The sequence below is a fragment of the Vidua macroura genome, chromosome 5 (assembly GCF_024509145.1).
Source record: "Vidua macroura isolate BioBank_ID:100142 chromosome 5, ASM2450914v1, whole genome shotgun sequence".
NCBI classification, from domain to species: Eukaryota; Metazoa; Chordata; class Aves; order Passeriformes; family Viduidae; genus Vidua; species Vidua macroura.
Window position 1 is genome coordinate 33,592,195 of NC_071575.1, and position 26,122 is coordinate 33,618,316.

A 26,122-nucleotide genomic window follows, 5' to 3' on the forward strand; every position below is an offset into this window, starting at 1 on the left:
CTTGTAGCACTGTATAACAAATGACACCACCTACTACTTCAGAGACTTGAAAGGAGAAACAGGCCTGCCTTCATTTCCTTCTTGAGACAGATGCTTTACATCAAAAATATCTGACTGGCATTTCTATTGAGGTATTTCTATTCAAATGCTGTCTTTTATGGTCTATTTGGAATTATTCCCATTATTAGCATTTTATTATGGTGTGCTTCTTTCCTTAGTGGTTTTTTGGGGGCGGTGAGGGAAGATGCTCAAGGGGAGTAGGGAAAAGGAATAACAGATTAGTTAATGAATAACGAAATAACGCAAAGCAAGCATTTAGTTGCCTGAGGTGGTTTTGGTTTACATTGATGACAATTTTTTCAGTTTTTCCCTTAAATACCAAAATAAAAGGAGAGCACTGGGCCATGCAAAAATCTTATCAAAAAGTCCCCCCTAGAATTAGAGAATTACAGAATCTTCAAATAATTAAAAATAATTCTGAGTAGTATTTCAGGATTACTCTATTGTAACCATATACAGTAGTATTGGACCCACAAACAGAATCAATCTTAATGATACAGAAGATTAACTGCCTTCTTGTTTGTCATCTCTGGCTCCACATACAGCACATGCCATAGCAGAAGTACAGTCCCAAACATGAAAAGACAATTTTACTCCTCCATGGTCAAAGAAGTTGTCGCCCTGATTATCAAGAGTTTTCTAAAGCCTTCTGAGTTTACATTCTTGTAGAGAACTTTCCCACACAACTTTCTGTAAACAACCTATTGTTTTGCATTCTTTCATAGAGGCGGAGAAATTTGATGTACAGGTAGTTTGTCCAGTGTTGTTGGAGAGGTGGCACGTTCACCCTCCAATCCACTGGCACCTTTTGAGAACTATAAAAGATTGGAGTCAGAGAAAATAAATTAGTCTCTTCATCGTGACCAAAGCTGTGGTGCGTTGTTTTTCCCTTGTGTCATCTGGTGACAAAGTTACGGAGAGAGAAACAAATACACAAACACTTAATCTAGCACAAATATACCTTTTGCATGGCATAGAAGTATGAACAAAGAACAGTCCAAACACAAGCAAGGAAATCCACAATTGTTTTCCTCAAAGCTCTGCTTACAGATGACCTTCTTTGCTCAACACCACAGAGATCAGGGCAGTAGATTCTGAGATGAAAGAGTATTTTGTTGATGCTGGGGTACTTCTAAGGAAATTATGGCAATTTTTACCCCAGTAGAATCAGAAGTGGAAGATACTTCTCAATTAACCATTTTAAAAAGTCACTGAAAAGATGTTGCCAAAATTCATCTTGCTCTTAAGGAATTACTGCTGTGTCTGATACTATAGATATTTCAAAACAACCCCAGGACTGTTGACTGAATACTGTAATAAGTGTGGCCAACCTACCAGAAACACAGAGGCTGTGCATTGTTTTTAAAAAGTGCAATTAAGGACACATATTCTTTTAATGATTTCTTTTGATTTAAAGAAGGACACAAAACATCAATCACAAATGAATATTTCATGCCAGCACTTTGAGTTTAAAAGGGGTGAAGAATTCAGATATTTCTCTTTGATAACTGAAGACACATAGGTGGTACAATGACTGAGTAGTCAAACAGCAGATTATTAGTTCTAGAATGGCTCACTAGGCATGAGAGAAATCATGGTGGACTGCTGCATCTGATCAGTGGCCACTAAGTAATATGCTGTTGTGCCCTTTTTTATCCTTCTACAGTGATAGCAAAAATTTTCTCTTGAACTTTTATTACTGGTGGAAGGAAAAGCAGGGGAGGACCATGCTGTGAGACAATTGCTGCCAGCTGCATCTTACTCTCCAATGCAATACACCGACAACACTGTAAATTCGTCAGTGGCACATGGAAACAGACCATTTTATCAGAGTGATGTGGTGTTCTCAGATAAACCAAGCAGCAGTTATGGAGAGAGACTCATGTTTCTACTTGTTTCTCTACACTATAGGGCTTCTAAAGAACTGCAGTTTGCATATGCTGTGTCTGGTATTTTGTCCCAAACAGTACATGAACCACAGCTAAGACACTGATCTCCCGTAAGCTGGCTAAGACAACAAAAGTCAATTGTCTAGGTACTCATAATTTGGTGCAAAAAACATGCTGGATCAAGATGACAGGATGTATTGCAAAGAAGTATGGATCAGACAGAATAAAAAAGCTAAAATTCAAAGTTGAAAGGGATTTTCTGTGTCATCAAACCAGACAGCAAAACATTCAGTCCTGCTGGAAAACAAATAAACAAAAAAATCAGCATCTTTGCAAGCTCTTAAAATGGAAAAATGCTCTGCAACTTTTCCTCTACAAAAGTTAAATATATCACTTAAATTTCAAATCTGCTTATGAACAATTTTAGTAAGTATGCTTTTGTGTCAACAACAGTTTCCAGTTTAAACAGGTAAGAGGGGAAATGGAGAGGAAAACATTTACTCTGCCAGTATTAATTTGAAGCAGAGCACAGTTTAACAGAGCACAGTTTCCACTGTTGTATTAGTCCATATAAATGGACCCAAACATCTCTGCTGCAAAGGGAACCTCTGTCCCTATCTAATTACCTTAAGAATGAGTAACATAAATAGCTATATAAATTTAAAGAACAATAAACCAATGCTCTGGAGGGGAGTGGATCCTTGGATTTAGTCATCATCTTTAAGGGTAGTATGTTCTTAACACTGAATAGAGAATAACCATACCTATTATTTACTAAAATATTATTAAACAGAAAGAGATCTCATTCACTGTTTACCAAATTAACACATTATTGATTCCAGGGAAGATGAACACCCTGCAGAAAAAAAGGACCTCCAGAGAAATAATAAATAAACTAATTAAAATATTTTAAAAAGTAAATAGTAATTAAATAGTTTCTGTTGAACACTATTCATATATAGTCCCGGGTGAGGATAATATATTATGCTAATAAAGCAGAAAACCAAAATGAGTTAATACCTGGTCACCTTAACAGCTGATGATACTACAAAAACATTATGGGTTTTTTTAGTTTTTTGGTGCTTTTTTTTTTTTTTTGTTTTAGTTTTTTTTTTGTTTTGTTTTAGTTTTTTTTTTTAGTTTATTTATTCTTTTACACTTGGATACTCTCATCTGGACACCTAAAGCAGATGACACTTCAACCCACCTGGTGAAAGAAGGATATATATGAAAATTGTATGCATCTAATCTTGTGTATTTTGAAACACTGGAGACTCTTCTATTTCAAATTGCAAACTACATGATACATATATTTAAAGCCAGAAATTAAAAAGTGAAGGAAGGGTTTCTAACCATTTTTTTCCTATTTATGGGTGACAGATGTGGGAGTCTTCATCCACAAGAATACCGTGAAATTATTCCGTTTGCTTCTGGATTAAGATAGCAACATCATTAAGGAAACCCACGGCTGTGAGTCAAAGAAGAGTTCTAGACTTGGCATAGGAAGGAAGCATCAAGCAGTCTGCTTTGTTTCTCAAATTACCACATCAGTAGGGGGCATTTTACTGTCAATGTTCTCCAGCCAGTGGAGATTTTTTTCTCCCTCAACACCTTGTTCACCTCAACCCTCCAAGACTGCTCAGCATATTATAAACATAGTTATCCAAAACCAAACTACCATATACATGTTACATCTTGATACTGAAAAACTAGCTACCATTGGCCTTCATCTAAGCTCAGGGCAGGGCAGTTTAGAGATCAGCAAAAGCACATGTTACAACTGTTATAGGCTGTGGATCCTAACAACAGCTGAAAACATCCCACAAAAATGTACTTAGACTTGTAATTTATGTGTATCTAGACATTTTTTACCAATGGTCATGCATCAACTGCTTTGGTTTATGCTTAAGAAGTCTCCTGGTAATCACTCAGTTTATATGGAAACTGTGATGGACATTTTTAGATAACATACTTGTGTTACCACAATAAAAGCTAGAAAGGAACATACGTTATGAGCATTTCATATTATGGTTGTATTAAAAAAATAAAAAAAATAACATTTTCCAGACCACAAAGTGTTTCTAATTAAACTTCTTTGCTTTACAGCTTAAATATTGTCATCAGTATAGGACAGGATAATCTTATTCAGTTTTCCTCACACTTTAAGATTCCTCTTAAAACAAAGAAATCCCAAATTACTTAACTTTTGTTTATAGAAACCCAACTGCCTGCAATTTGATGATTTTAATATATAGTTATGATTATGTTATAAACACTTAACAACTTATTTACCTTATCCAATACAAATATGCTGCAGACTAAGTAGGAATTCTGTACTTCAAGCAAATGAAAAACCTGGTGAACAGAAATGTCATCTGTACTATGATAATGACAAATAGAAATTGCTCAAAATCTTTCACTAACAGAATTTTGTCCTATAAATACAAAGTAAGCTTATTAAAATGAAAATCAATTTGTGAGTAAATATATTTTACCTGCATTTTCTTTCTAAACCTTGGAAAACAGAAAAGCAAAGGGCTTTGTGTTGTTGCCTAAAGACGTTCATTTAAAAGAAATGTAAAATCTTAAAAAAAATTAACATGCTTCACCCCAGCAGCTCACATGCAGGGCTGATTAGAATAGCTGTCCATATTAACACAATCGAAACTGGCTAATCTTCAGAGAAAAGTCTAATGCAGAGATCATCAGAGTTTTTAATCACAATTATACTCACACTATTAGCATTAAAACATGTTCATTTTTCCAATCAAATAAAATGTCATTAGAAAATAAAAATGTCTGCTGAGACTGAATGCATTATCCATTTACTTCTGCCCAGATACTCATCAAATACATCAGTACACAGAGAAGTTTGTAAGCTTTTCCAAGATGCTTGTAACAGGCATATTGCATTAGAGTTTCTGGTTTTGAGTAGACTAGACAACAACTGCAGTTTCAAAAAGAAGTAATGTTGATTTCTAACCTTGAAAATTTAACTAAGTTCTTGTTAGGGGAATCTCAATATAATGAGATTTTCAATATTTCAACCCAAATGTTCAGTTAAACATTAAATTTCTAACAAGCCTTTGCACCTTTGACTGACAACTGAATTAAATGCTTGAGAACCAGATTAATATTGGTATAACTGTATGTTTTCTCAAACTATTTAGGTATTTATAGTCAAAAGGCATTGTTTTCAGGCTCGTTGTATAAACCATTATGTAACTTGACATACCTGCTCTGAGCACAAAGAATAATAATCTTGTTAATTTTTTTAAGGCTTCCATCATGCACAATCATTATTAAGACAGCCCACAGACAGAGAGTGGTCTTAGAGCATTACAGAAAAGAAAATGCTAGGAGTCTCTGAGGCATTGCATATTTTTCTTTTCTTTGTTCCTTTTCATCTGGCTCCTATCACTTCCATGCTTTTTACCTAATGCGATAAACTTATGCCCAAACTTGTCTTGATTTTGATTTTTATGCACAGAATTATGAAAGCAGCTGAGAAGAGAGGCATGTACTGGAGGTCCTTTGCAAAATGCTGAGTTACAGTGTTCTGTGTAATTGATAAAAATTCATGCCTTACTTTTTGGCAGCCAGTAACTTGCATGTGTCCCCTGTACAGTATTTAGCAATTAAATGAACAGTACATATTAAAATTATTAACTTCCACAATAAGTGCACAGATTTAATTTTTATTCTTACAGTTTAAAGATTTCAGGGGTGCAGTTTCTAAAATTTAGTCTTTTGATCATTAATAGTAAGACCATTAATTGCTCAGTAGTCTTTTATAAGGTTGCAACTTCTAAAAAAATAAAATCACTTGCAGCTAGGGTAGCTTTATTTACCACATCTGAATGGTGACACATATGTTTACAGCAATTAATATCAGTAACAGCAAGATATGTTCAGTGGTAGATAACACATTCTACTCTGAAAGATTGCACTTGATGCAGCATATGCTGACAAATGCTGTTTATCAAACAGAAGTTTTCTGTATTTGTCAAATTAAAGATTTAAGAAATGGACACATGAAGCAACAATTTGAATAATATTTTCCTTTTGTAAAAGTGTTAAATTAGTTACTTGTAAAGGTACAAGAGGACAATTAATATTTGCAAGACTAGCACCAAGAAATCAAAGTTCAATTCCTGCCTCTGAAATTCAGTGTTAGAAATTATTCAGTGAAACCAGATGCTTGCTCCAAACTGGACCAGAAAAAAGCCCTCTATGGCTGGGGCAAAGTATAGTCTGAAGCCAGTAGAATTGCTAAGCAATTTTGTAGTTGATGACTCAGATTATTTTGCCTTGATTTTTACTACACCTATCACTCATTCTATATGAACACCACAGGAACCCACAGAAATTAACTTAGGGTTCTACTAGTGAACTTTCTGTTCAAGCTCATTTTCCCACCCAAACCAAAAAGTTTGTCTCCTGTGCAATTTCCATAATCTCTGTTCAGAGAGCATTTTCTTCCTCTATTATGGGTTAAACATTCAACTTGTGAACTAGTCAGCAAAAAAACTCTAGCAATGCAGCTATCTGAATAGAATTTTCCAAACAGAATTAATGAAGGATCATGGATCTTTCAAAAAGGACAGAAAATGTCTGATCATTTTAAGTGCATTTAAATGCAGTCAGAATGTGAAAAAATGAAGCAGAACTACTGAGTTGCAATAAAACTCCACCAAATAACTCCCCCATAAATATATTAATCGTTCACATCCATAGAATCTAAGAGACATACAGTAAATCTTCCTATGGAATTTATTCTAGGGGTTTTATTGTGGATTTTATTTACTGTTGCTGTTTTATTGGAAGAAGTTTATATTTTCTTTCATGCTGTAATTGTTTGCAATGAGCTTGAGGGAACCAGATGTTGAGGCAACTGGCACTGTTACAAACCTTAATGTCAGATTAAAGTTATTTATTGTTAAGGAAGACAATCCTTACTGGAACACCTGAAGAATTAGTAAAACTTCCTTAGCCTAATAATAAAGCTGTTCATTGTATGGGAGACATTTCAGTAGAGTAGGTACAACAGATTACACATTTGCTCTCCAGTAACACTAACTGTGGTAAATAGAATCATGTGAATGCAAAATGAAGAGGTAACCAATAAACAGTGGGGTTCAGACAGTCTCAAAAAGGGACTGTTCTTGGGGGAAACAAGCAATGCTCCATCCCCTCCCCACTGCACCTTCTCATTTGCAGTCATCTGATCTCTGGACTAACTTTTTGAGGCAAAAATATGTTGAAACCAATACTAAAGTTACTTTTAAAAAAAAATTCAAAGCAAATTACTTCATACAGACACCCCCCTCAATGTGTAATAAAAAATATTTTGGAGGGCTGTGAACAAATATAATTGCAAATACAGAAAGAAACAGTTCTGTTCAAAAGAATAAACAATGTTTTTACCAAATAGCTGGATGTAAATAATGTATCTTCCTAGCGGTCTGCAAATGTACAGTTCTTTTCAGGCAGATCTCAGACCAAAACTGGCCTCAATACAGGGCATTTCTCCTCTCTACACAAAATTACAAATTACATTCAACCCAAAGGTGTGGGAGGGTGGGGGAGAAGACCACTTGCAGCAAAACCATCTTGTGAGAAAGCAACTTACTCCAGAACTTGTGGTGGGAAAAAAAATCTAGTAGGATATGTCAATACACAACTAAAAATCATTCCTCAATTGAGAAATACATCAGAACTACAGATTAGGAAGAAAATTAGAAGTTATTTATTCTGGAACATCCTATTGAGAATGTATAGTTGCTGGGTTTATTTAATGGGCATTAAACTCACATTCTTATGAGTTCTAATTGCGTGATAAATTCCTTGCATTGTTTCTAGAATCAGCACTAGAACACTCTATTAGGAAAAGCCTTGCTGGATTCTCTTTTAATTGAGTTCAAAGATATGGTTTAATTTCTGAAATACTAATCTATGGGTGCGAGTTTTCTATTTCATGACACTTTATTTCTGATTTACACCAAGGGCAAATTTACCAGGCAAAGGCAATCTTGCTCTCTCCAGGAACTGATGTAGGAAGCACAGTATCCCCTTCTAGATTACTATCAGACTGTAAATCACAATCAAGTGCATAAATCTATCCATGATACACCATTTTCAATTCCACAATTTCAGGAGACTGCATCTTCACAAACTACTACCTCTCATCATCTCAAAGCATAATGATTTGTTTTATTTAACTCAATAGTACAAATCTAGACTATTTAGTTAGGAAACAAACTAAATATTAGTTAGGAAAATATTAATTAGGAAACGAAATTAATTAATTTCAAAAACCTAGTTTTCAAATCATTCAGTAAATGAACATCACAGTTGAGTACAAACACAAACATTGTATAGTTTTTTTATTCTTTAAGAGTAAGGACAGGAAATAAAGAATATCAGCCTACTAAGATGTAGAAGAAAAACACTAAAATGCTAGATGAAACAAATCTGCACTCCAAGGGACAGGCATAGCTGACTTTACATAATTTTCTTTCTTCAAGCACTTTTGATGGTGGACAGAACATGAGATAAAGACTTCATGAGATTAAGATTGGCATAATGAAATTACATATTAAAAATAATGTGAGATTTCCATTCAAGTTAACTGAGGTGCAATTGTATGAAATTTCTGAATCAAAGTCTTGACAATGAAATAGCTCAAGCATTACTTGTTATGAGAATGCCTTCACGTTGGAGAATTTATGATCTATTTAAGGACTACATCACCTAATAATACTGGAAGAACGTGGGTAGGTGTTCAGAGAGATAACAGAATCTATAAATTAATACTTCTCTGATTAACTTCTTGAGAAACACACTAAACAAAAAATAAACATGTATGATTTTTGTGAAAATATGGTCTTTTTCTTTTTTGGAGATTTAGTCACATAACATTTTGAACCTGTGAGCAACAGAGCCTAGAATGGAAAATGGTTGCATTAACCAAAGTACCCTGGGGTACCTTTTTTTTTTTTTTCTACTGTGAAGAAAAGACTTTATTAGCAAGCTCAAAAGGTATTGCCATCAGACACACTGAAAACCTGGTATGACCTATGTGCTAAGTAAATAGCATATGAATTATCAGACAGTTTCTTTCTCCCAGACTACATGCTTAGCACAAAATTACTGTTTCAACAGTTCTTGGTAAGAGTAACTGATTATTTATGGATTCTAAAGATTAAATAAATTAGAAAAGGGGAGTTAGTATACAGATGCTTATTTGCAACATTTATTTTTCCCTTTTAATAAAAGCATGTCTATACATTTCACTGTTCATGAAGTTGAATGACTTGGAAAATACATTACATCAATAATTAGACTGTAGAAGGACTAATATTTATGGGAAATTTGTAAACATTTTTATAGCTAAAAATGAAATTAAAAACACTCTGAATTACCATAACAATTAATTTCTGGCTTACTTTGCCGACTGTTTCTGGGTATGCACCTTACTGCTGGGAAAATTTTAAGCTAAGGACAGCTCATAGGTTCTTGCATGCTTCCACATGAGATCAGAACATACAGAGTCCAATTTATCTCACATATGCAGGAGAAAGAGAAGCAACTTTAAACAAATCAGTGGTGGTATTCCAATCTGTATAAGCAGAAGAAACTTGAATGAATGTATTTTCATTTCAGTCATTTAGAACTTGCACAGACAAAATAGCTCTGTATTGATTAGAATATCAATGTACAACAAATTATTCTAGATGGGAAATAAACAGCATCTTAAACACATTTTAATTCAATTTCAAAGCTCACAAATTACACTGACCAAACCAATTGATCTTAGACATTTGTGTGTTTAACTGCTTGTATAATCAAGAGAGTACAAATCAACTCCCCATAACCTAACTCTCACAAAAGTGAAGATGAGAACTGTAATGACAGGATTTCCAGCTTGTTCCTCTGCAACTTACACAAAGATGGATCGCAATATTGAGAACTAGATTTAAGTATTCTATAATTGCCCAAAAGCACATTCAATCTTTGCTTTTACAGAGCTGCTACAATGCAGGAGAAAACACATGTATGATTTTCTGGGGTAAAACAATAAATATTCTCATGTATTTCCCAAAGGAAATTCAGTGTTTTCCACAGCTGAGTAAACTGGTTTTCAAATTATATAACTCATTCTGATATTGTATTTCAGGTACAGGTAAATATCCCCATTCTAATAGCCTGTATTCTTTCTTTCTCCCTTGATGGAGATCACAGGGATGGAAAACAGTACGTGAGGCTTCTTGTTTCTTCTGTTGTATTTTTTTTAAGGTGGGAGACACTAATCTCTGCTGAAGTAGGAATACTTTAAGATTCAGACCAACACAGAAGCCTGTCTTGAAGCTGACAATTGTGCACAACAACCCCCCTCAATGTGTAATAAAAATATTTTGGAGGGCTGTGAACAAATATAATTGCAAATACAGAAAGAAACAGTTCTGTTCAAAAGAATAAACAATGTTTTTACCAAATAGCTGGATGTAAATAATGTATCTGCCTTGGACTTAGCCCCAGACAAGAAGGAGTGAAGCAAAACCACAACAAAAGAAAATTGAGCTGGGGACTAATAAGATTTTACAAAGCTCAGGAGGAGCAGAGACTTTGTGCATGGATAAACTCTTCACACAGGGAAATACTGCTATTTCTGTGCAAATAGTGAAGAGTCTTTATACCTGAAATGAAGGGAATCTTGCATTCACTTAATTTTCTTGAATTTTTCCATTCTGTACAGCCTTTAAGCTAGGTCACCCTTGAACTTTGCAGACTGAAAAATGTCACAGGTATTCTGATATCAAATCTCAGAGTCATTTTTTCATGGTGTTTCAACAGAGACAGTCTAATCAATTTACAGTAACCAAGAAAGGGCTCTCTTAAACTTTTAAGATCAGAGAATGATGCCCTCTTTTCAATAAGGATGTTCCACTATGTCTCCCAGTGGAGCTGATCCTTACCTAAGCATCTCACCCCTGTATCTGTTTGAATTCAAACTACTAAAAACATGTTATCTGGAAATACAGTTCTCATCAGTCACGCCTATTCTTCTTATTAGGAAGCCTGTTTTAGTACCTGTTTTAGTGCCTGAAAGTCCTACATGCCCTGTAACAATTGGTTCAGTCTTTAGCAGGAAGAGAGGAAGGACTGGGTCCTGGGAAGTTTTCTTTTTCCTCACACCTTCAACAGGGACAAAGAAAGGAGGCATTTTCAGGAGGCCAAGAGCCCTGCTGGGCTGGAAGGAATCCACAGCCATTCATATTACTGAGGCAGAAAGTTTGGCACACTTGAGAGGAAGCCTTAAACAATGCGAGGCTTAGCAGCAACTGGTGCTGGGAGTAGGAAGATGTGCAGCCCTGACACAGGGCAGGAGAAGCTGGGAGCATCTCCGAGGGCACATGGGCAGTCAACAGAAGCTCCTTCTGCTCCACTTTCAGTACAGGCAGACAACTGAACAGATGGATCTGCTGGATGTTAAGTACTTAAAAATACAGCTCTATGGTCATGCCATAGCACCAGTAGATAAAGCTAAAATATTACCAGGTGTTCATTATTTTGAATAAAGAAGTAAACAGGCAGAACAACATTTTAAAACAAGGATTTGCAGCTATAAATTGTCGTGTTTTACTGACAATAATACATAGTGTTAAAACCATACATATACTGTTTCTCTAGGGAGTTATGTCAGCTTTATTTGTACTATGCTCCAGAAACCAGGAGTATGGATGGCAAGGCACTCCAGCTGCATTTGAATAACAAGGACTAGGTAGACCTGCTCAAAAGAGCTGCAGGAGCAGCAGGAGATACATTGCTGATAAGGGATCTGCTGTATCCCTGGAGCAGTGTGGCTGTGACATTGGATCCAGTGTAGCCAGTTTTTCTGTCAACTGAGGATCAGCGGCAGACAATGCAAGAATTGCTGTTAAACCATCCACTATTGCCATAATCAGTAGATTTAACATAGCATAAGCTCTTAAAAAAGTTTATGAAAATTCTCCCTGGCAATAACAGGACATCTCCTTAACAAAGCTGGCAATATACATTTAGGCTTTTCCCCTCAAAATTACTCCAAATCCGATAAAGCTACGTGAAGCAATTACTGAATGTTCATGAGAAAATCATAGGAAAATTTGGCACAGAAACATTGAAGGAAAAAATATATAATAAAGTAGATCTTGATTACAGATGTTTCAAGACAAAAATGCTACATTTACTTTATTTTTTAAAGATGTATTTACTAGTGGAAGTATTTTCTTTTAGAACTCCTGCCATGAATAAACCCCATGAATTATGAACACTTTCTTAAGAAGGCAGTGAAAGCATGTTATCTCTAAGGTGCCTATGAAATTACAGTCAATTATGTAGAAATCACTAGCATTATTTTTTCACCAGTTAGACAGCTTGAGGTAGAGCTTATTGCAAGCCTGAAGCCCTTGGCATGAAATCTGTACTCCAGCATCGGGAAAAAAGATTAAAGAAGCACTTGTAGAAACTGCTTTTTAATATGATATTGTGTTAACTGATTACATAAGCCCTTCAATTCAAAAAATAGTTTCGTCCCCCACATCATGATTAAATCATCTAGTGGAAATTGTATTTATTTTGCTTATAGGTACATTTCTCCTTTCCCCCTCACTCTGTGTGTGTGTCTTTATGTATGTTGTTACAGTAAGACATTTAATCAAGCCCTTTTGAAGTGGTAGAGTGGAAACAGCTGAATCTGACAATGTGTTGATGACATGGGGCTTAAAGCTGTCATGAGCTCCAGATTGCAGGCAGCACTAATATGTGGTTGGGATGGTAGTGACTTACAGGTCATGACACCTCCTTGAGGAATGCTCCTAAGCCAATCAGCTCAAGGTGGTGGCTCAAAGTCTTAAGGCTCTGGTGAGCTCTCTTTCATTTAATACTCTTGAGGTCACACTTCAAAGTGCCCTTTCTTCTCAAAAGCCATTGGCCATATGTGGGGGTTCTAGAGCAGCTTTTTAAAGTCTGAGCTTCAGGCTCAGACTTAAAAAATTAGAAACACAGCTCTATTACACAAATGATATCTTAAAAGTTGAACAAAGGCTGAAGCTTAAGTTGGTATCTCACACTCTTGTAAAGAATGGCAATTTAAAGTTTCCGGATGAGTGACTTTTTCCACAACAAAGCAAGCTTAAAGCTCATATTTTAAAGTGCCTAACAACTTGTTAAAACAATTTCCTGGTTTGTGAAGATTACAATATGTAGAGCACACAGAAATCATCTCTGAATACAGCTTTTCTTCAGCAATACTCACACTAATTACTGTATAAATGCCCAAGAAATTTTTGGTTTCATTTCTTCATGCAACTGAATTTATTAATATTGGACTAATGTCATTAATGTACACTCAAGCCAACACTGCTAGAACAAACACATGTGTTTCTCACTGAGAAGGCTCTAAAATGATTTTGTTTTGATCATGGTACAACACACAATGCAGTAACATATGTTTTGGAAAGCATTCATAATAATCAAGGGGCTAGGGAGGCTAATCTCTGTAGGTTACCTACAGAGTTGAAGGAAGAAAAGAGTCCTGTAAGAAATAACTGATTGCAAATAAAAGTAGGTTTGTTTTATGAACTGCTTCCTCGATTGCTTTCTACCCCTTGGCTGTCCAGCGGAAGTTGACTCTCTGAAAGCTAAAATAGACACAGCTTGAGAAGGCTTGCTTCTTCAGTAAAGACAAATTGCTCCCATCTTCAAAGCAGCAGTGTGTTCTACAGAAAATACTGTTCTTCTGAAATTTCTCTGGAAATTACTTTCATGGAGGATAAATCCCCATCTACTGTAAATAAGGCCAATTGTGAACATTATTAAGAAAACAGCTAGGTCTATGTCTCAAACACTAATACAGCCAGACTTGTTTTTAATTTGCACCCAAGCTCCTTTTCAGCTGGCGCAGCTATTGTATCAGTGTTTTAATTCTTTCACCATCTGCAGACAGAATGTGTATCCAAAAGCAAGGATGGCATTCAAGATGTGGCTATACATTTTAACACACCTTTGCTGTATTCAGTCGTTCCTTTACTATGTTTTTTTTGCAAATACTTAATTCATTGTAATAAGACTTGTAATGAAAAAAAAAATGTATTCTCAGACCTCTCACAATTAGTTCAGTGATTAATGAATCATCCCCAATATTGCAAAAATAAAATCCTTTTATGCTTGCTTTCTTAAAAACAATAGCCTGCAAGTTTCAGAGAAGTTACATTTTCTGTAACTGAATACTGTGTTTCTGGCAATGTTTTTAGCTGCCTTAGTCACAACTTTTCTAAAAATGGATTAGTTGAATGAGAATGTGACTCAGACATGCAGGCATATTGGTGCTCACTGTTGTTCTCCCATTCTGAGACACTGAAATAAAAGGGCTTGTCTAGGAGACAAATGCAAGAATGGAGACTGCTGTCTGGAAAAAGCACTAAAATAGCCAGTTAAGTATCTCTGAAAGTAGTAAATCAGGTGGCCATTTAAACTGGACATGGGTGCAGAAAAGCTCAGCAGAGCAGTTTCTGGACCCAAAGGGCTTATACATTAGGGAGAAGATGAGGAATTATTGTGCATAGAGTATTGCTTCATTCCAAAAGCAACAAGAATAGTTGAGAAACCAAAGAAAGGGATGCAAAAGGAAGATAGAATGCTGAGAAGAAAACTGTGTCATGATAGCTAAATGAGCATAAAAAATTCACTAACTATCAGTAAAAGACTATGTTTACAGTATTACTAAAATCTCTTACTGCTATTAAGGACTGTATTTTATAGTAGCGTTATTAGAGATATTATACAATATATTATATTTGTAAAGAAATAGATACAAGAGAGTGGAAATCTGTGTTCTGTTTCAGGCTGTGCTAGATGAAAATCTCTCAGGAGCCAGGCATTGGTCTAAAGTTATTCTAAATAATAAGTGATAATTTAATTGTCTTGGCACAGTGAAAGAAAGAAGTTGATTGTTGCATCCCGGGTTTGGGTTTAGATTAGGGGTTCTAATCTATGTTAGCTAGCCGAGTTCTGTGTACCCCCTTGCACCCCCCATGTTTCCCTCTGCCCGCGGTGTTTTGCTCCAGGCTGCCTGCCGTTGGACCTTCCCCCCACCACTCCTGTAACCACTCCCTGTCCTGTCCTGAGAATTCTGTGTCTGTCACCCTGACCCCGTGACCCCGTTCGCCCTGTGTCCGCCCCTGCCGCATCCCTGTTGGTTGCCGTGGTCCACGTCATCGCCACGGTGCCTGTCCCCATTGCGCAGGGGGGCCTCCTGCTCCCCTTGCCACGCCCCTGATAAAACCCTGCACCTCCCAGGTCCTGGGCGCCATTTCCTCCATGTGGGCGCTGGAAGTCCGGGTCGCGGCCCCTCCGCCACAGCTCTCCACGGCCATTAAAACCTTCCCGCTTCCCTCATGGGTGATTTGGACAATTCCTTCCCTCTTTGCTTCGTGCCCTTATGTGGGCGACAGAACCTGGCGAGCCCCGACTGGTGCGCCCGGAAGCGGCACCCGGGAGCAAACGGCAAACCAGGTCTCCAGAGGGAGGCGGTGCCAATAGGCGCTGGAGCTGCCCAGAGCCAGGGAAAACAACAGAGTGCTGCAGTTGATAACAAAGAAATGGATCTTCAACTTGGGATCTGGCCAAGTGGCTGGGGAACCAAAGAAAAAAAGTCATACTGAAAAGAAGCAGAGTGCCAGTTTACTTGGGATGCTGCTCCAAAATTCACTCATATCAAACAGTATTGTTTAAAGCACCAGAAGAAGAAAGACACTTGTTAAACAGACCCTTTGAGCACTTAATTATATTAGTAACAAGGTTGATCCATTGCACAGAATGAGACTTCAACGGTGTCACAATATTCTCACTGAGAGGCAATTTGGGGACAGACCTGTTAGCAGCTAAGCAGATGCACACAAGCATACAGATAGGTATATGTTTACATACATGGAATGGCAGGAATCTGTATATTATATTACATGAATACATCTAGTAGTTTGAATTTTCTGTCAAGAAATGTTTCTAGACCATTAGTGATGGATACAAAAAAAACCAACCAACCAAAGATCCTTCAAGCACTTATTCTGTTTAAGGATATTTCATTATCATCTTGACTCACATAATTTTGCTGATATTTGTAAGACAGTGAGAGGATACACAGGCCACATACAAAATACCAAAATCAATTGCGGGCATTTTCAGGCTGTTAGTATGGTTTCTACAAAACTCTGGCCTGGGCCACTGCAGTCTCTAGGACAATATCTGGACACACTCTTAAGCAGCTGGTTCAGTACTAGAGAATAGTTCTAGGCACATTTAATTTATTGGCACAGATGCAGCCATGAAGTACACAGTTCTTCAATCACTTTCATTCCATTTTCCTTAGAAAAGACTGGGAGCTTCTGTCTTACTATGTATGCATTAAACTGCTTACTGCCAAGTAAGCCTCCTCAAGTGGCTTTTTTACCTCCCAGTCTGAAACTAGTATGGTAAAAATGAGAGTTAATAAGAAAAATATGTATGACTACTTGTGGTTTTGTTTACATTTTGAGACATACCCCTGTGAAGTCATCAGAAAGTTGATAATGGCTGTGAAAATGGATATAAGTTTCCCACTCTGCACCAATAAAATAGTCTTAAAAAGTTGTGAACCATATGCACACCATGCTAGCTAGAAAATTAAACTATCACCTAGAACATTAAAGTATAATTATCTTTTGAAGAAAGCTGAACACCAGTACCTATTAGATTTTTACTTACACTAATCAAAGTTAGAAGAAAGTTTCTACAATAATTGTTTTGATAATCTTATTCTTCAAAAAGGATGCTTTGGTCATAACATGTAAAGCTTGTTATCAACAATCAGAAATACCTAACTTTAGAGTACTATTGCCATGAGTTTGCTGTGAGTCACTCCAAAGCTCTCTGAGAAACCTCACACATATAACCATATTTATATAGGGTTATACACAATAAACTTATTTCTTAGTTTCTGAGAAGCATTTTGAGCATACAATGAAGCACAGAAAGAAAAATTATACCAATTTGCAGACAGCTGAGGGAATACTTTCAACATTAAGGTATCCTCTTAGAAAAAAAAAGGCAAAAGTGTCTTGTGTTATGCAAGCATTATGAATCACAAAGTCTTTATTGTTATTTCACAAAGTATGAAGTAATGAAATAAGTAGTTTTTTGAGAATCCTTAAGAGACAGTATGAAAATCTGAATTTCATATGAATAAGGGTTTTATTGGTTATTATGGGTTTTTTTATTATACTTTGTTGTTGCTTTTGATTCTTAGGTCTGAAAACTCTTTTTTTCAGTCTCTTTTTTTTTTTCAAATTTGGGTTTTTCCTTTTCTTTTAAACTGCATTTGCTGACTTGTATCCTCAAATTTGGCACTACAGACTTCTGATTTTCCTAGATTTGATTTATTGTATAGAAATAGTGTTATGTATCTAAAATAAATTCTGCCCCATTTATATTCATGATTTTTTTCCTCAAAATGTGCAGGTAATTGAAAAAATTGTAATATTAAAGTAAAAAAATGGTAAGTAAAAAGTCTTTTATTTCTTTCATTCCTGATGCAATGAAAATTGGAAATGAGCTTCCCTTCTTAAAAGGCATGTCACTTACTCCTACATATATCTGCTCAAACAGTATTTCTTTGCCAATATACAACTATATCAGAGATAAACATCTTTATGTTTGCTGAACAATGTTTGCCAGAAGTTCATGACAGATGAAAATGCATAAAGGTATTATTAAAAATTCCTTAAACTGTGGCTCACAAGATATCCTTTCATTCTCTTTTACTAGTGAAGAGATGGAATTGGAAAAGCTTTCCAAACTTAACACATTTAAACATAGATAAATAAACGTAAATCTAGAAGTCTTTTCCAAGTATGTTAGCCAAGACTTATGGCTAGACCACTTCACTGAGGCATTTTGAAAGTGCAGTGATTGGTTTGACAAATGAACAGCTTTATCTGACTACCCAATAATTAACTACTAAAAGAACATATATAACACATGCTGAGAGATCAAATGCTCCAGCAAGAAGTTCTCCTCAACACAAAGGGTTCAGTTCTGTAGCACATTCATCAACTTACGTAATGGATATCATTAAGAAGGTACTTACATTAGGTCTTAATCCTGCTGCCATTTCATAATACTTCTCAGCCTCTTCATTAAGACTGGCTTGTCTATCAGGATGGAAAAGAACAATATAGTTACACCTCATTTTTCTTTTGTTAAAATGAAACCATACCTAAAGAAGCATAGCTAAAAACGAAACACTACAACTACTCCCTGGTTTTTAAAGATATTACCCTAACAAATGCACAAAATATGTAAATCTAGGAGTTTTCTTATAGTTCAAAATGTCCATTAGCACAAATCCTCTTTGCTTACTTCATTTTCTTTTTAGTTCTGCAATGATATTAGTACATAACAAAAAAAAATACAGAAGGCTGAACACTCATCTCAGGCAAAAACAGAGACATACCAGTCTTCACCAAAAGAAAATGTGGCTCATTTTTTGTTATTAGACATACTTAAATTCCAAAACTGTATATTATAACATAATGTAGTTTCTTACTTTGCTCCCTCCCAAAACCACTATAATTCCAGTAAAAAAAGGAAAAACAGTCAGGGAACATAAGTTTTCTAAAAACTAGGTTTCCATGATTGAGGGAATTAATTCAGAAAAGAGTTCTGATTTCAACATTTACTCACATAATTCTGAGCAGGCATTTAAATGTAAATCTCATATTCCAAGAGAATAAGATGAGTTTCTGGGTACCTGAAGCAGTATTAGCTCAACACTTTTTCTTCTCTTTACTACTACTGTCAGCGTCTACATGCTCCTCATAGTTTAGTTTTTATTTCTTCTCCTGAGTTTTTAGTTTAATGTCTTCAAACAAAAATGCAGTATGTTGCCAAAGAAATCCAAACATGTTTTTGTCCCAACAGGCCCTTTTTATCACTTCTCTCAAAATCCTCTCTTTTCCTTTTGTCTCCATCTTCTTAATTTCTCCTTGACTATTCATTCTGGCCACTAATCCAATGAATATCAGTTGATCACATACATGTCAAGGGAAAGATGGCAAATCTGTAAGAACAGGAATCTCTGCAGGACTCTCAGGTTGTCTTCTGCTACTTATCTTCTGCTAAAGTTATTTGCTATTTTCCTATGAATCATAGTGTTAAGTCGTTTCATAGGAGACTTAGGACAGGAGATCTTCAGCATATTTGTGTTTGTTATATGATTACAGCTGCATTTCTGTGACACAAAATGGAAATACTAGAAAACAAGGATAAGACTGTAGGGTTGGCTGTTTGATTTCTTTTTTCCTCCTTTTCCTGCTTTTGTAAACAGTTACTAGTTCAAAAAGTATCAATCAACTGAGCACTTGCTTTACCTTGTTCATTACATGAGCCTTCACACGATTTGTTATCAGACTGTGTTCTAATTTTTTTTCTATCCACCCAGATATTAAATGTTAGCCACATAATAAATGGATAGGCAATTAATCCCAAACAACATATTTTTACAGCTATTGGTCTTGGGAGGAGAAAGGGAGAAAGGATAATCCCTTTGAAGTTTCTCACGCAATTCCTTTGCAAGCTGAAACTACTTCATGACTAACAATTTGCTAAATAGAACCTGGTTTATACCTGTTAACTGTTTTAAATTACTTTGCACATGTATCATTGACTCAGTGGTTGCAGTGGTTAGAAATGATTGAATGTCTAAAAATATTTATTCAACCTGCTTCTGAATCACTCCTGCTGGGCATCAGTAGCACTTGAAACGATTGCCAAAAAAAAAAAAAGAATCTCATACTTAGGAATTTCAGGATTTACAGCAAGGCACTGTAAAATGAAACATGTTACAGAGCTTTTTTTTTTTTTTTTTCTTTTTTTCCCTGTTTGCATGGAACTGTCAGGACACAAATAACTTCTGAAGTGGTGAAATAACATACAACAAACAAGGTGCCTTTCCCAGGAGGCAAATACAAATGCTACACTTCACCTCCAAAAAGAGTTGCTGGCATGTGAGTGTGGAACACATTAAAATCCTGTCGCTCCTTTAGGCCTGTGGCAGGCTTGCTTTCCTGCCACATGTACATCTTGGAACAAGGATCATTAATTGCCAAGTTGAAATCAGTTTGAATATATAGTTCTCTGTTAAAAACAGTTTACAGAAATGAATGCACAACAGAGTAACCTGGTCAGAAAAATGCTAGTTCTATTTTTTTTGGGCATTCAGCAACAGTTCCTTTAGCTAAGATGCTACAGAATTCTGGTTCCTATTTTCACTGCAAATCTAAGCTAGAAATTAATTATGTTAAGCCCTGAAACAGCTTTCCTTTGAGAAAAATTAAAGGCACAGAAGTAGGAAATTGCAGTAACCCTGTGCCACTGAGCAGTAAGGAGCTGTGGATCAATGTCAAATAATGGAAGGACACTATTAAAAGTAACATAACTCACATTAGAGTAAAATGTTAGATAAAATGTTGATAAAAAAACAGAGAGGAAGGAAAGGGAGCAAAGAGAGGTTCAGAAGAGAGTATTTTTCATAGTTATGAATATTTCACATATATGTGAAATATATATTTCAAATATATATGAAATACATATTTCATATATATTTTAACCTCTATCCTAAACTTTTTCATGAGAACTGTTCTTGAAAACATCTGATTTTCCCCACTAACAACTAACATCCAGTCTTAAGGGAAAAAATGTTTCCACTTTTTTATTCTCTCATATCTCTTAACCTGAGCTTCCAGACTGAACATTTCCCCATATCTAGCTGACTAACAGTGACACCTAAAAATGTGCTTGACGACACATCACTCTTAGGTTCTCACCTAAGCTACACCCAGCTATAATCAGTTTACATTCATTTTGATTTTTACACTGTTCACTGTTCACTGGAAAATATACTGTTGTAAGAGAAAAACACACCAACGCTGAGTGATTTAGATACATGTGAGTGAGAAAGAGTTAGTTTCAACATGCCTGCTGCTTGGTACAAGGCTTCAGACTGTTGATTTTTACAGTAAAATCATAGATGTCAGCACACCTACAAAGAAATTTTCTTCATCAGAATGGCTTTCTTAATGCACCTCTTTGTGTAACAACAAAATTATCAGGTTTTATAATCAACTGCTCTGTTGCAATGAACAATTCATCTACCGTTGCTCTTTTTTGTTTTAAAAATCTATATAGACTATATGCTTTGCCATACATACTTATATATTTAAGTACATAGATAGTAAGTAAAGGATTATTATAATCTGTTCAGACAATAACATAGGGTTAAGTTGTGCCTATGATACTGTATCAGCAATTACACTTCATGTTTGGTCAGTGTATTCTGGACAGCCAAAATACTCTTGCAGAAAATCACTGAAAAATAAAGACCATGTGGTACTGCTCTAATCTAGACTTCTGTTTTCAACAGCCTAAAACCATCCCATAACTTCATGTCACATGAGATTTTCCCAGAACAACCCTCTCATGAAAGCCTGGAAAAATGAATTTTTCCTACAAAATGTGTTTTTAAGCAAAGAGGTCTTTTTCCTAAATCTGTTTTCATGGGAAGGCAAGGTGAAATTCTTCTCCTGTTTCTTATTACTATGGCAGTGCCACCACACTGCCACCCTTCATTCTAGAAATGATCATTCCCTTGCCCACAGGCAGCTCATCTGGTCTAGGACAGCAAAGTGAATCATAGCCCTTGTTAACACAGGGCTCAGGCACTGAAGCTACAGCCACCAAACAGCGTCGGGCACACGCCTCACTGCTCGGCTGAGAGACTTCAAAGTCCTCTAAGCAAGAGCACTGCAAATACTACAAACAAAACACATGACCAGATACTGCTTTAAGAACCACCCAAATGGCTACATGACCCTTGAAGAAAGCTGTCTGGAAAACAAATTTGTTGAGAAAATGAATTTTACAGACAAGTGTTATGCAAGTTAAAAGTTACCAGACTGTTGCAAAGAAATTAATTGCATTCATCGCACATCTCACCCCTCTTACAGATGACTTGAATCATCTTGCCTTGCATTAATGGGTTGCTACGGAAGCCATTTAGGAAAAAAAAATTAATAACTATAAAGTAGTTCTGCAAACAGAACTAAGTAATTTTTTTTTTACTTCAGATTTAGTCACAAAGAGAGGAAATCAGCAATGTTGGAATATCTGATTGGAAGAGCAGACATTCTTCTTCTGACTGCTAAACTGAGAACAGGCTATCTATAAATACAGCTACTGCATTTGGATCCAGTTAACAATTCTGTTGCAAATTTAAGAAAAAGAAATTTAATTTGCAGCATTCCAGTTCTAAATTTTCAGAAGTTGGTAATTTTTATTTAGGTCGCATTTTAATTTTTTTTTCCTCAGCAAGTAGGGGGATTTAAAAAAAAGGAAAATATTTTAGCACTAGACTAGAAAAATAAATTGCATTTTGAGAGAATAGTATGTTTATTTTCTATCCAAAACAGCTGTAAACCAAGAAATGTCTTCATATTCCTGAGTCTTGTGACACTCCTTAGGCTAATAGTGGAAACAGTAGTAGGAGAGGAGGGAAAGATGATTCCTTCCTAATTAAAAAATATATCACTGTGTAAAATATTTGGTCAAAAAAAGAAAATATCAGAATCTAAACAAAAATCTAATTTTCTGGTATTATCTGGCAGTCATTTTGGAAATCTTGCATCATCCACATTAATATCAATTTCTGTCTCCTATTCCACAACATGGCTTTAAAATTTATCCCATGTCTCTTACAAGAGTAATTTCATTTTCATGCTCTGTGAACTTCTATAATGTATTTTCTATCTCACAGCTGTGCAGTTCATTCAAAATTCTTACTCACTTACCAGTCAGTTTTTATAGCACTCTAGAGTACCTAAAGAGCAGTTGGTCACCAACTTGAAATTATGTCAGCCTTTCATTTATGACTGTCTTTAGCATTCTGCTTCTAGCAGTGTCACTCTGTGCCAGCTGGAGTACTCCCTTCTTTCCATCCTCCTTTGTGTCTTGGTATCTGTTTTCCTCTTGGAATCACCTCAGCCCTCAATTGTTCTAAAGATCATCTAAAAATCATCTGCTTCTGAAGAGCCAGACTCCTGGTGGATTTGTAGGTACTCTGTTACAATGAATGAATATGCATTACCCTTGTCCAACAAGTATCACAGAAGCCATATATTTGAATTAATTGCTAAGTAAAGCAGTAAACAAGGACAGACAACAAAATCATAACCTATAGCAAAAAATCAGTCAGATGCTAACACATTGGGTTTTGAGCAAATACTTGTCAGCACTGAATTCAGCTTTGCCACCCTGACTCTTTCTAAATCCTATAGACCACTTTAGACTCTCAGAGAGTATTAGGAAAATATTATGATCTTCCTCAAAGAGAACTGAGTATTAAGTGAAAAACTAGATCATCTGGGTATCCCAAAGGAGCACAAGGGATTCTAGCTAAACTAAAGCAGGCCTATTTTTTTTTTTTAAGTGTTTCAGTTTAGTGCATTTTCTTTGTTTTTGAAGGTTTTGGCTTTGTACTTCCAGTAAAAATTGAGAATGCAGCTTAGAATCACTGAGCTCATTGCTTGTCAAGGCCTCCCAAGAACAGTACACTCCCAAACAGATCAAGTAGGGTAACCATGGCTGATGTATAGCACAGCAGTATAGCTATTACTTTGAAAGTGAAAAAATACTCATATCCAGATGTAAATATATGTGCTTCAAAGACCTTGAACACTACACTCAGTGTTCACAGAGAAAGCAGGAGATTTATTAAACCTACTTCCAAAATAGTATTGATTTACACCACCACATTTTATAATACACACAATCATACCACTAAACCATCTTCTACAACACACTCAGTAAAATCAGGAATCTGACCCCTCTGTACCTTTCTAAATTCAGCTGTCATGCCTAACATGCTAATCTTCTGTCTGTGAATTTGTAACATTAATCTAAATGCTTCAAATTACTGAATTCTGTCTTGAGAGATATCATTCACAAAATAATCCTGGGGAAGCCACCTTAAAATAGCTCATACACCTCTGTCAGGTCAAACTGTTGTTTACCAATGAGCCATTTGTCTTGGTTTCCTTTCTAATCAACAAGCAGTAAGTTATTTTTTAAAGTTATTTTTAAAATAATTTTTGATTTGAAAATTTTTGATTCTACCTTCTCTTTTATAGTATTTTCTTTTCCTTTAATTTCTTATTTAAAATGCTAAAATATAAAGGAGCCTAGTAACATATCTTCAGCAGAGAAATTATCTCAAGAACTGCTTTGTGCTAATGAAGTGTATTTTTTTTATTTTCTTTTTCATGCATTTTCTATGCTTAGATACCATCTAAATGAAATAGAGTATCCTTATAGCTGTTAAGTGGACAATAGACAATAATTAGATAGTTATCCTAGAAATAAGCATGGAGGATACCCATTACAGTAATGTGAGTTTAATGATAATGTTAAACTCACAGACAGGAGCTTAATGTTACTGAATAACCAGGTCTGACAGCTTTAAAAGCTAAAATAGAAGTTCAAAGTTTTGTTCTATTCATACAGAAGAGAATTAAATATAAGACTACATTTTAAGTCATAGATTCTGAGAATTTCACTAAGAGCTCCTATGCATCTCAATGTAATTATCAGCCTGAGACTATTTAGATTTCTAATTATCATAATGTTCCCTACTGATATTAACAGAAATTTTCAATATGCTCTATTTACATCCAGATGAGAAATATGGTCTCCTCTTTTCAGTTGCTATGCACACTAAAATTTTAAAATCAGGTGAAAGGAAATTTTACAGAAGGTTCTTCACAAAAGAAACACTTATTCTCATATGCAAGCAAAATGCATTACCTGCTTGTGAACAACAGAAGTTTTGAAGGTAGGAAATTATGATATAATAAAGAGAATTTAAGAAATGCGAAGTGCTAAATGTTGCAACAATTTAATTCCACTTCTTTGTATCTTATTAGCAATAACATTGAATTATTCAAAAGAGTTGCTGGGCTTTAAAAAGAATCCTGCATCTCAAGCAAAGGCTATGAAGATTTTTTTCCTCCAAAATGAGAGAAAAATCAAGTGAGGCAGATGTACAAGCACTAACCTGAGCATATGGGCTGCATTGAAAACAACATCAAATTCCGTATTATCAAGTTCAGCTGCTTTTTTTGCCATTTCAGCTGCTTCTATCAGGCGGGATTCTTCTAGGAGGAACTGACCTGCAATGGAGTGCGTGAACATGAGCCCACAGAAAATAACTTACGTAATACACTTCAGACAGTATAGTCAGGAAAAGGAAGCACAAAAAAACCAACAAAAATACTCCAAACCTACACCCCAAACTAATAAACCAAGCAATAAACCAATGTCTCAGATTCAATGTCATTTGCTGATCTGCTCTGTATTTCAATATCTTTAAAATACAGTCCATGTAGAAAAATTGCAATAAATATGACAAGTAATAACAATATCTTTGGAATGCATTTAGGAAAAGTGAGAATGATAGAGTAAAACTCAGACATCAAGAAACCATACTCCCAAACCCCAGGAAGCCTGACATTTGAGAACGTACCTTTCTGCCTATACAATTACCATGATCTTTGCTTCCTCAAAACACATTGAAATAAAATAGTATCCACAAATTAAACACATTCCCAAAGAATATCCCAACATTTGTTTTAGAAGCATACCCCAAATTCACATAAATTGATAAATTTTAGTATACATACATTTTTTTACCTTTCGAATTCTATTTTGTATTTCCTTTAAAACCATTACATATATACATACATCTTAATGGACTGGTATTTTATCTTATATTTCACTAACACTAAAAGACTCACAACAGGTAGTTTTTTACAGGTTTCCTATATGATACTTACCTCTCACATTAAACAAAAATAGAAGATGGCTAAAATCAAGTGACTCACTTTTTACAAATTAAATCATCACTATCATTAAACCAAGTATAAGCAGAAAAGAATGAATAATTTAGCACAAACCAAGCTTTAATTGAAATACAGAATACAGAATTGTTTTCAAAACAAAACATGTAACATACAGGAGAACTCTAAAAATGAGTTTTCCTTTGAAGA

At 35.5% G+C, this 26,122-nt stretch overlaps 1 protein-coding gene across 3 annotated transcripts in view; it reads right to left on the minus strand.

Moving 5' to 3' along the window:
- TMTC2 (transmembrane O-mannosyltransferase targeting cadherins 2) overlaps window positions 1-26,122 on the minus strand; it is a 243,499-nt gene that overhangs the window by 6,477 nt on the left and 210,900 nt on the right. For all 3 annotated transcript variants that reach the window (XM_053977222.1, XM_053977225.1, XM_053977227.1), the window contains 2 exons: window positions 25,132-25,246; window positions 18,115-18,178 (listed from right to left, as the gene is read on the minus strand). In XM_053977222.1, the coding sequence (XP_053833197.1) occupies window positions 18,115-18,178; window positions 25,132-25,246 (179 nt within the window). The remainder of the gene's footprint in view (window positions 1-18,114; window positions 18,179-25,131; window positions 25,247-26,122) is intronic.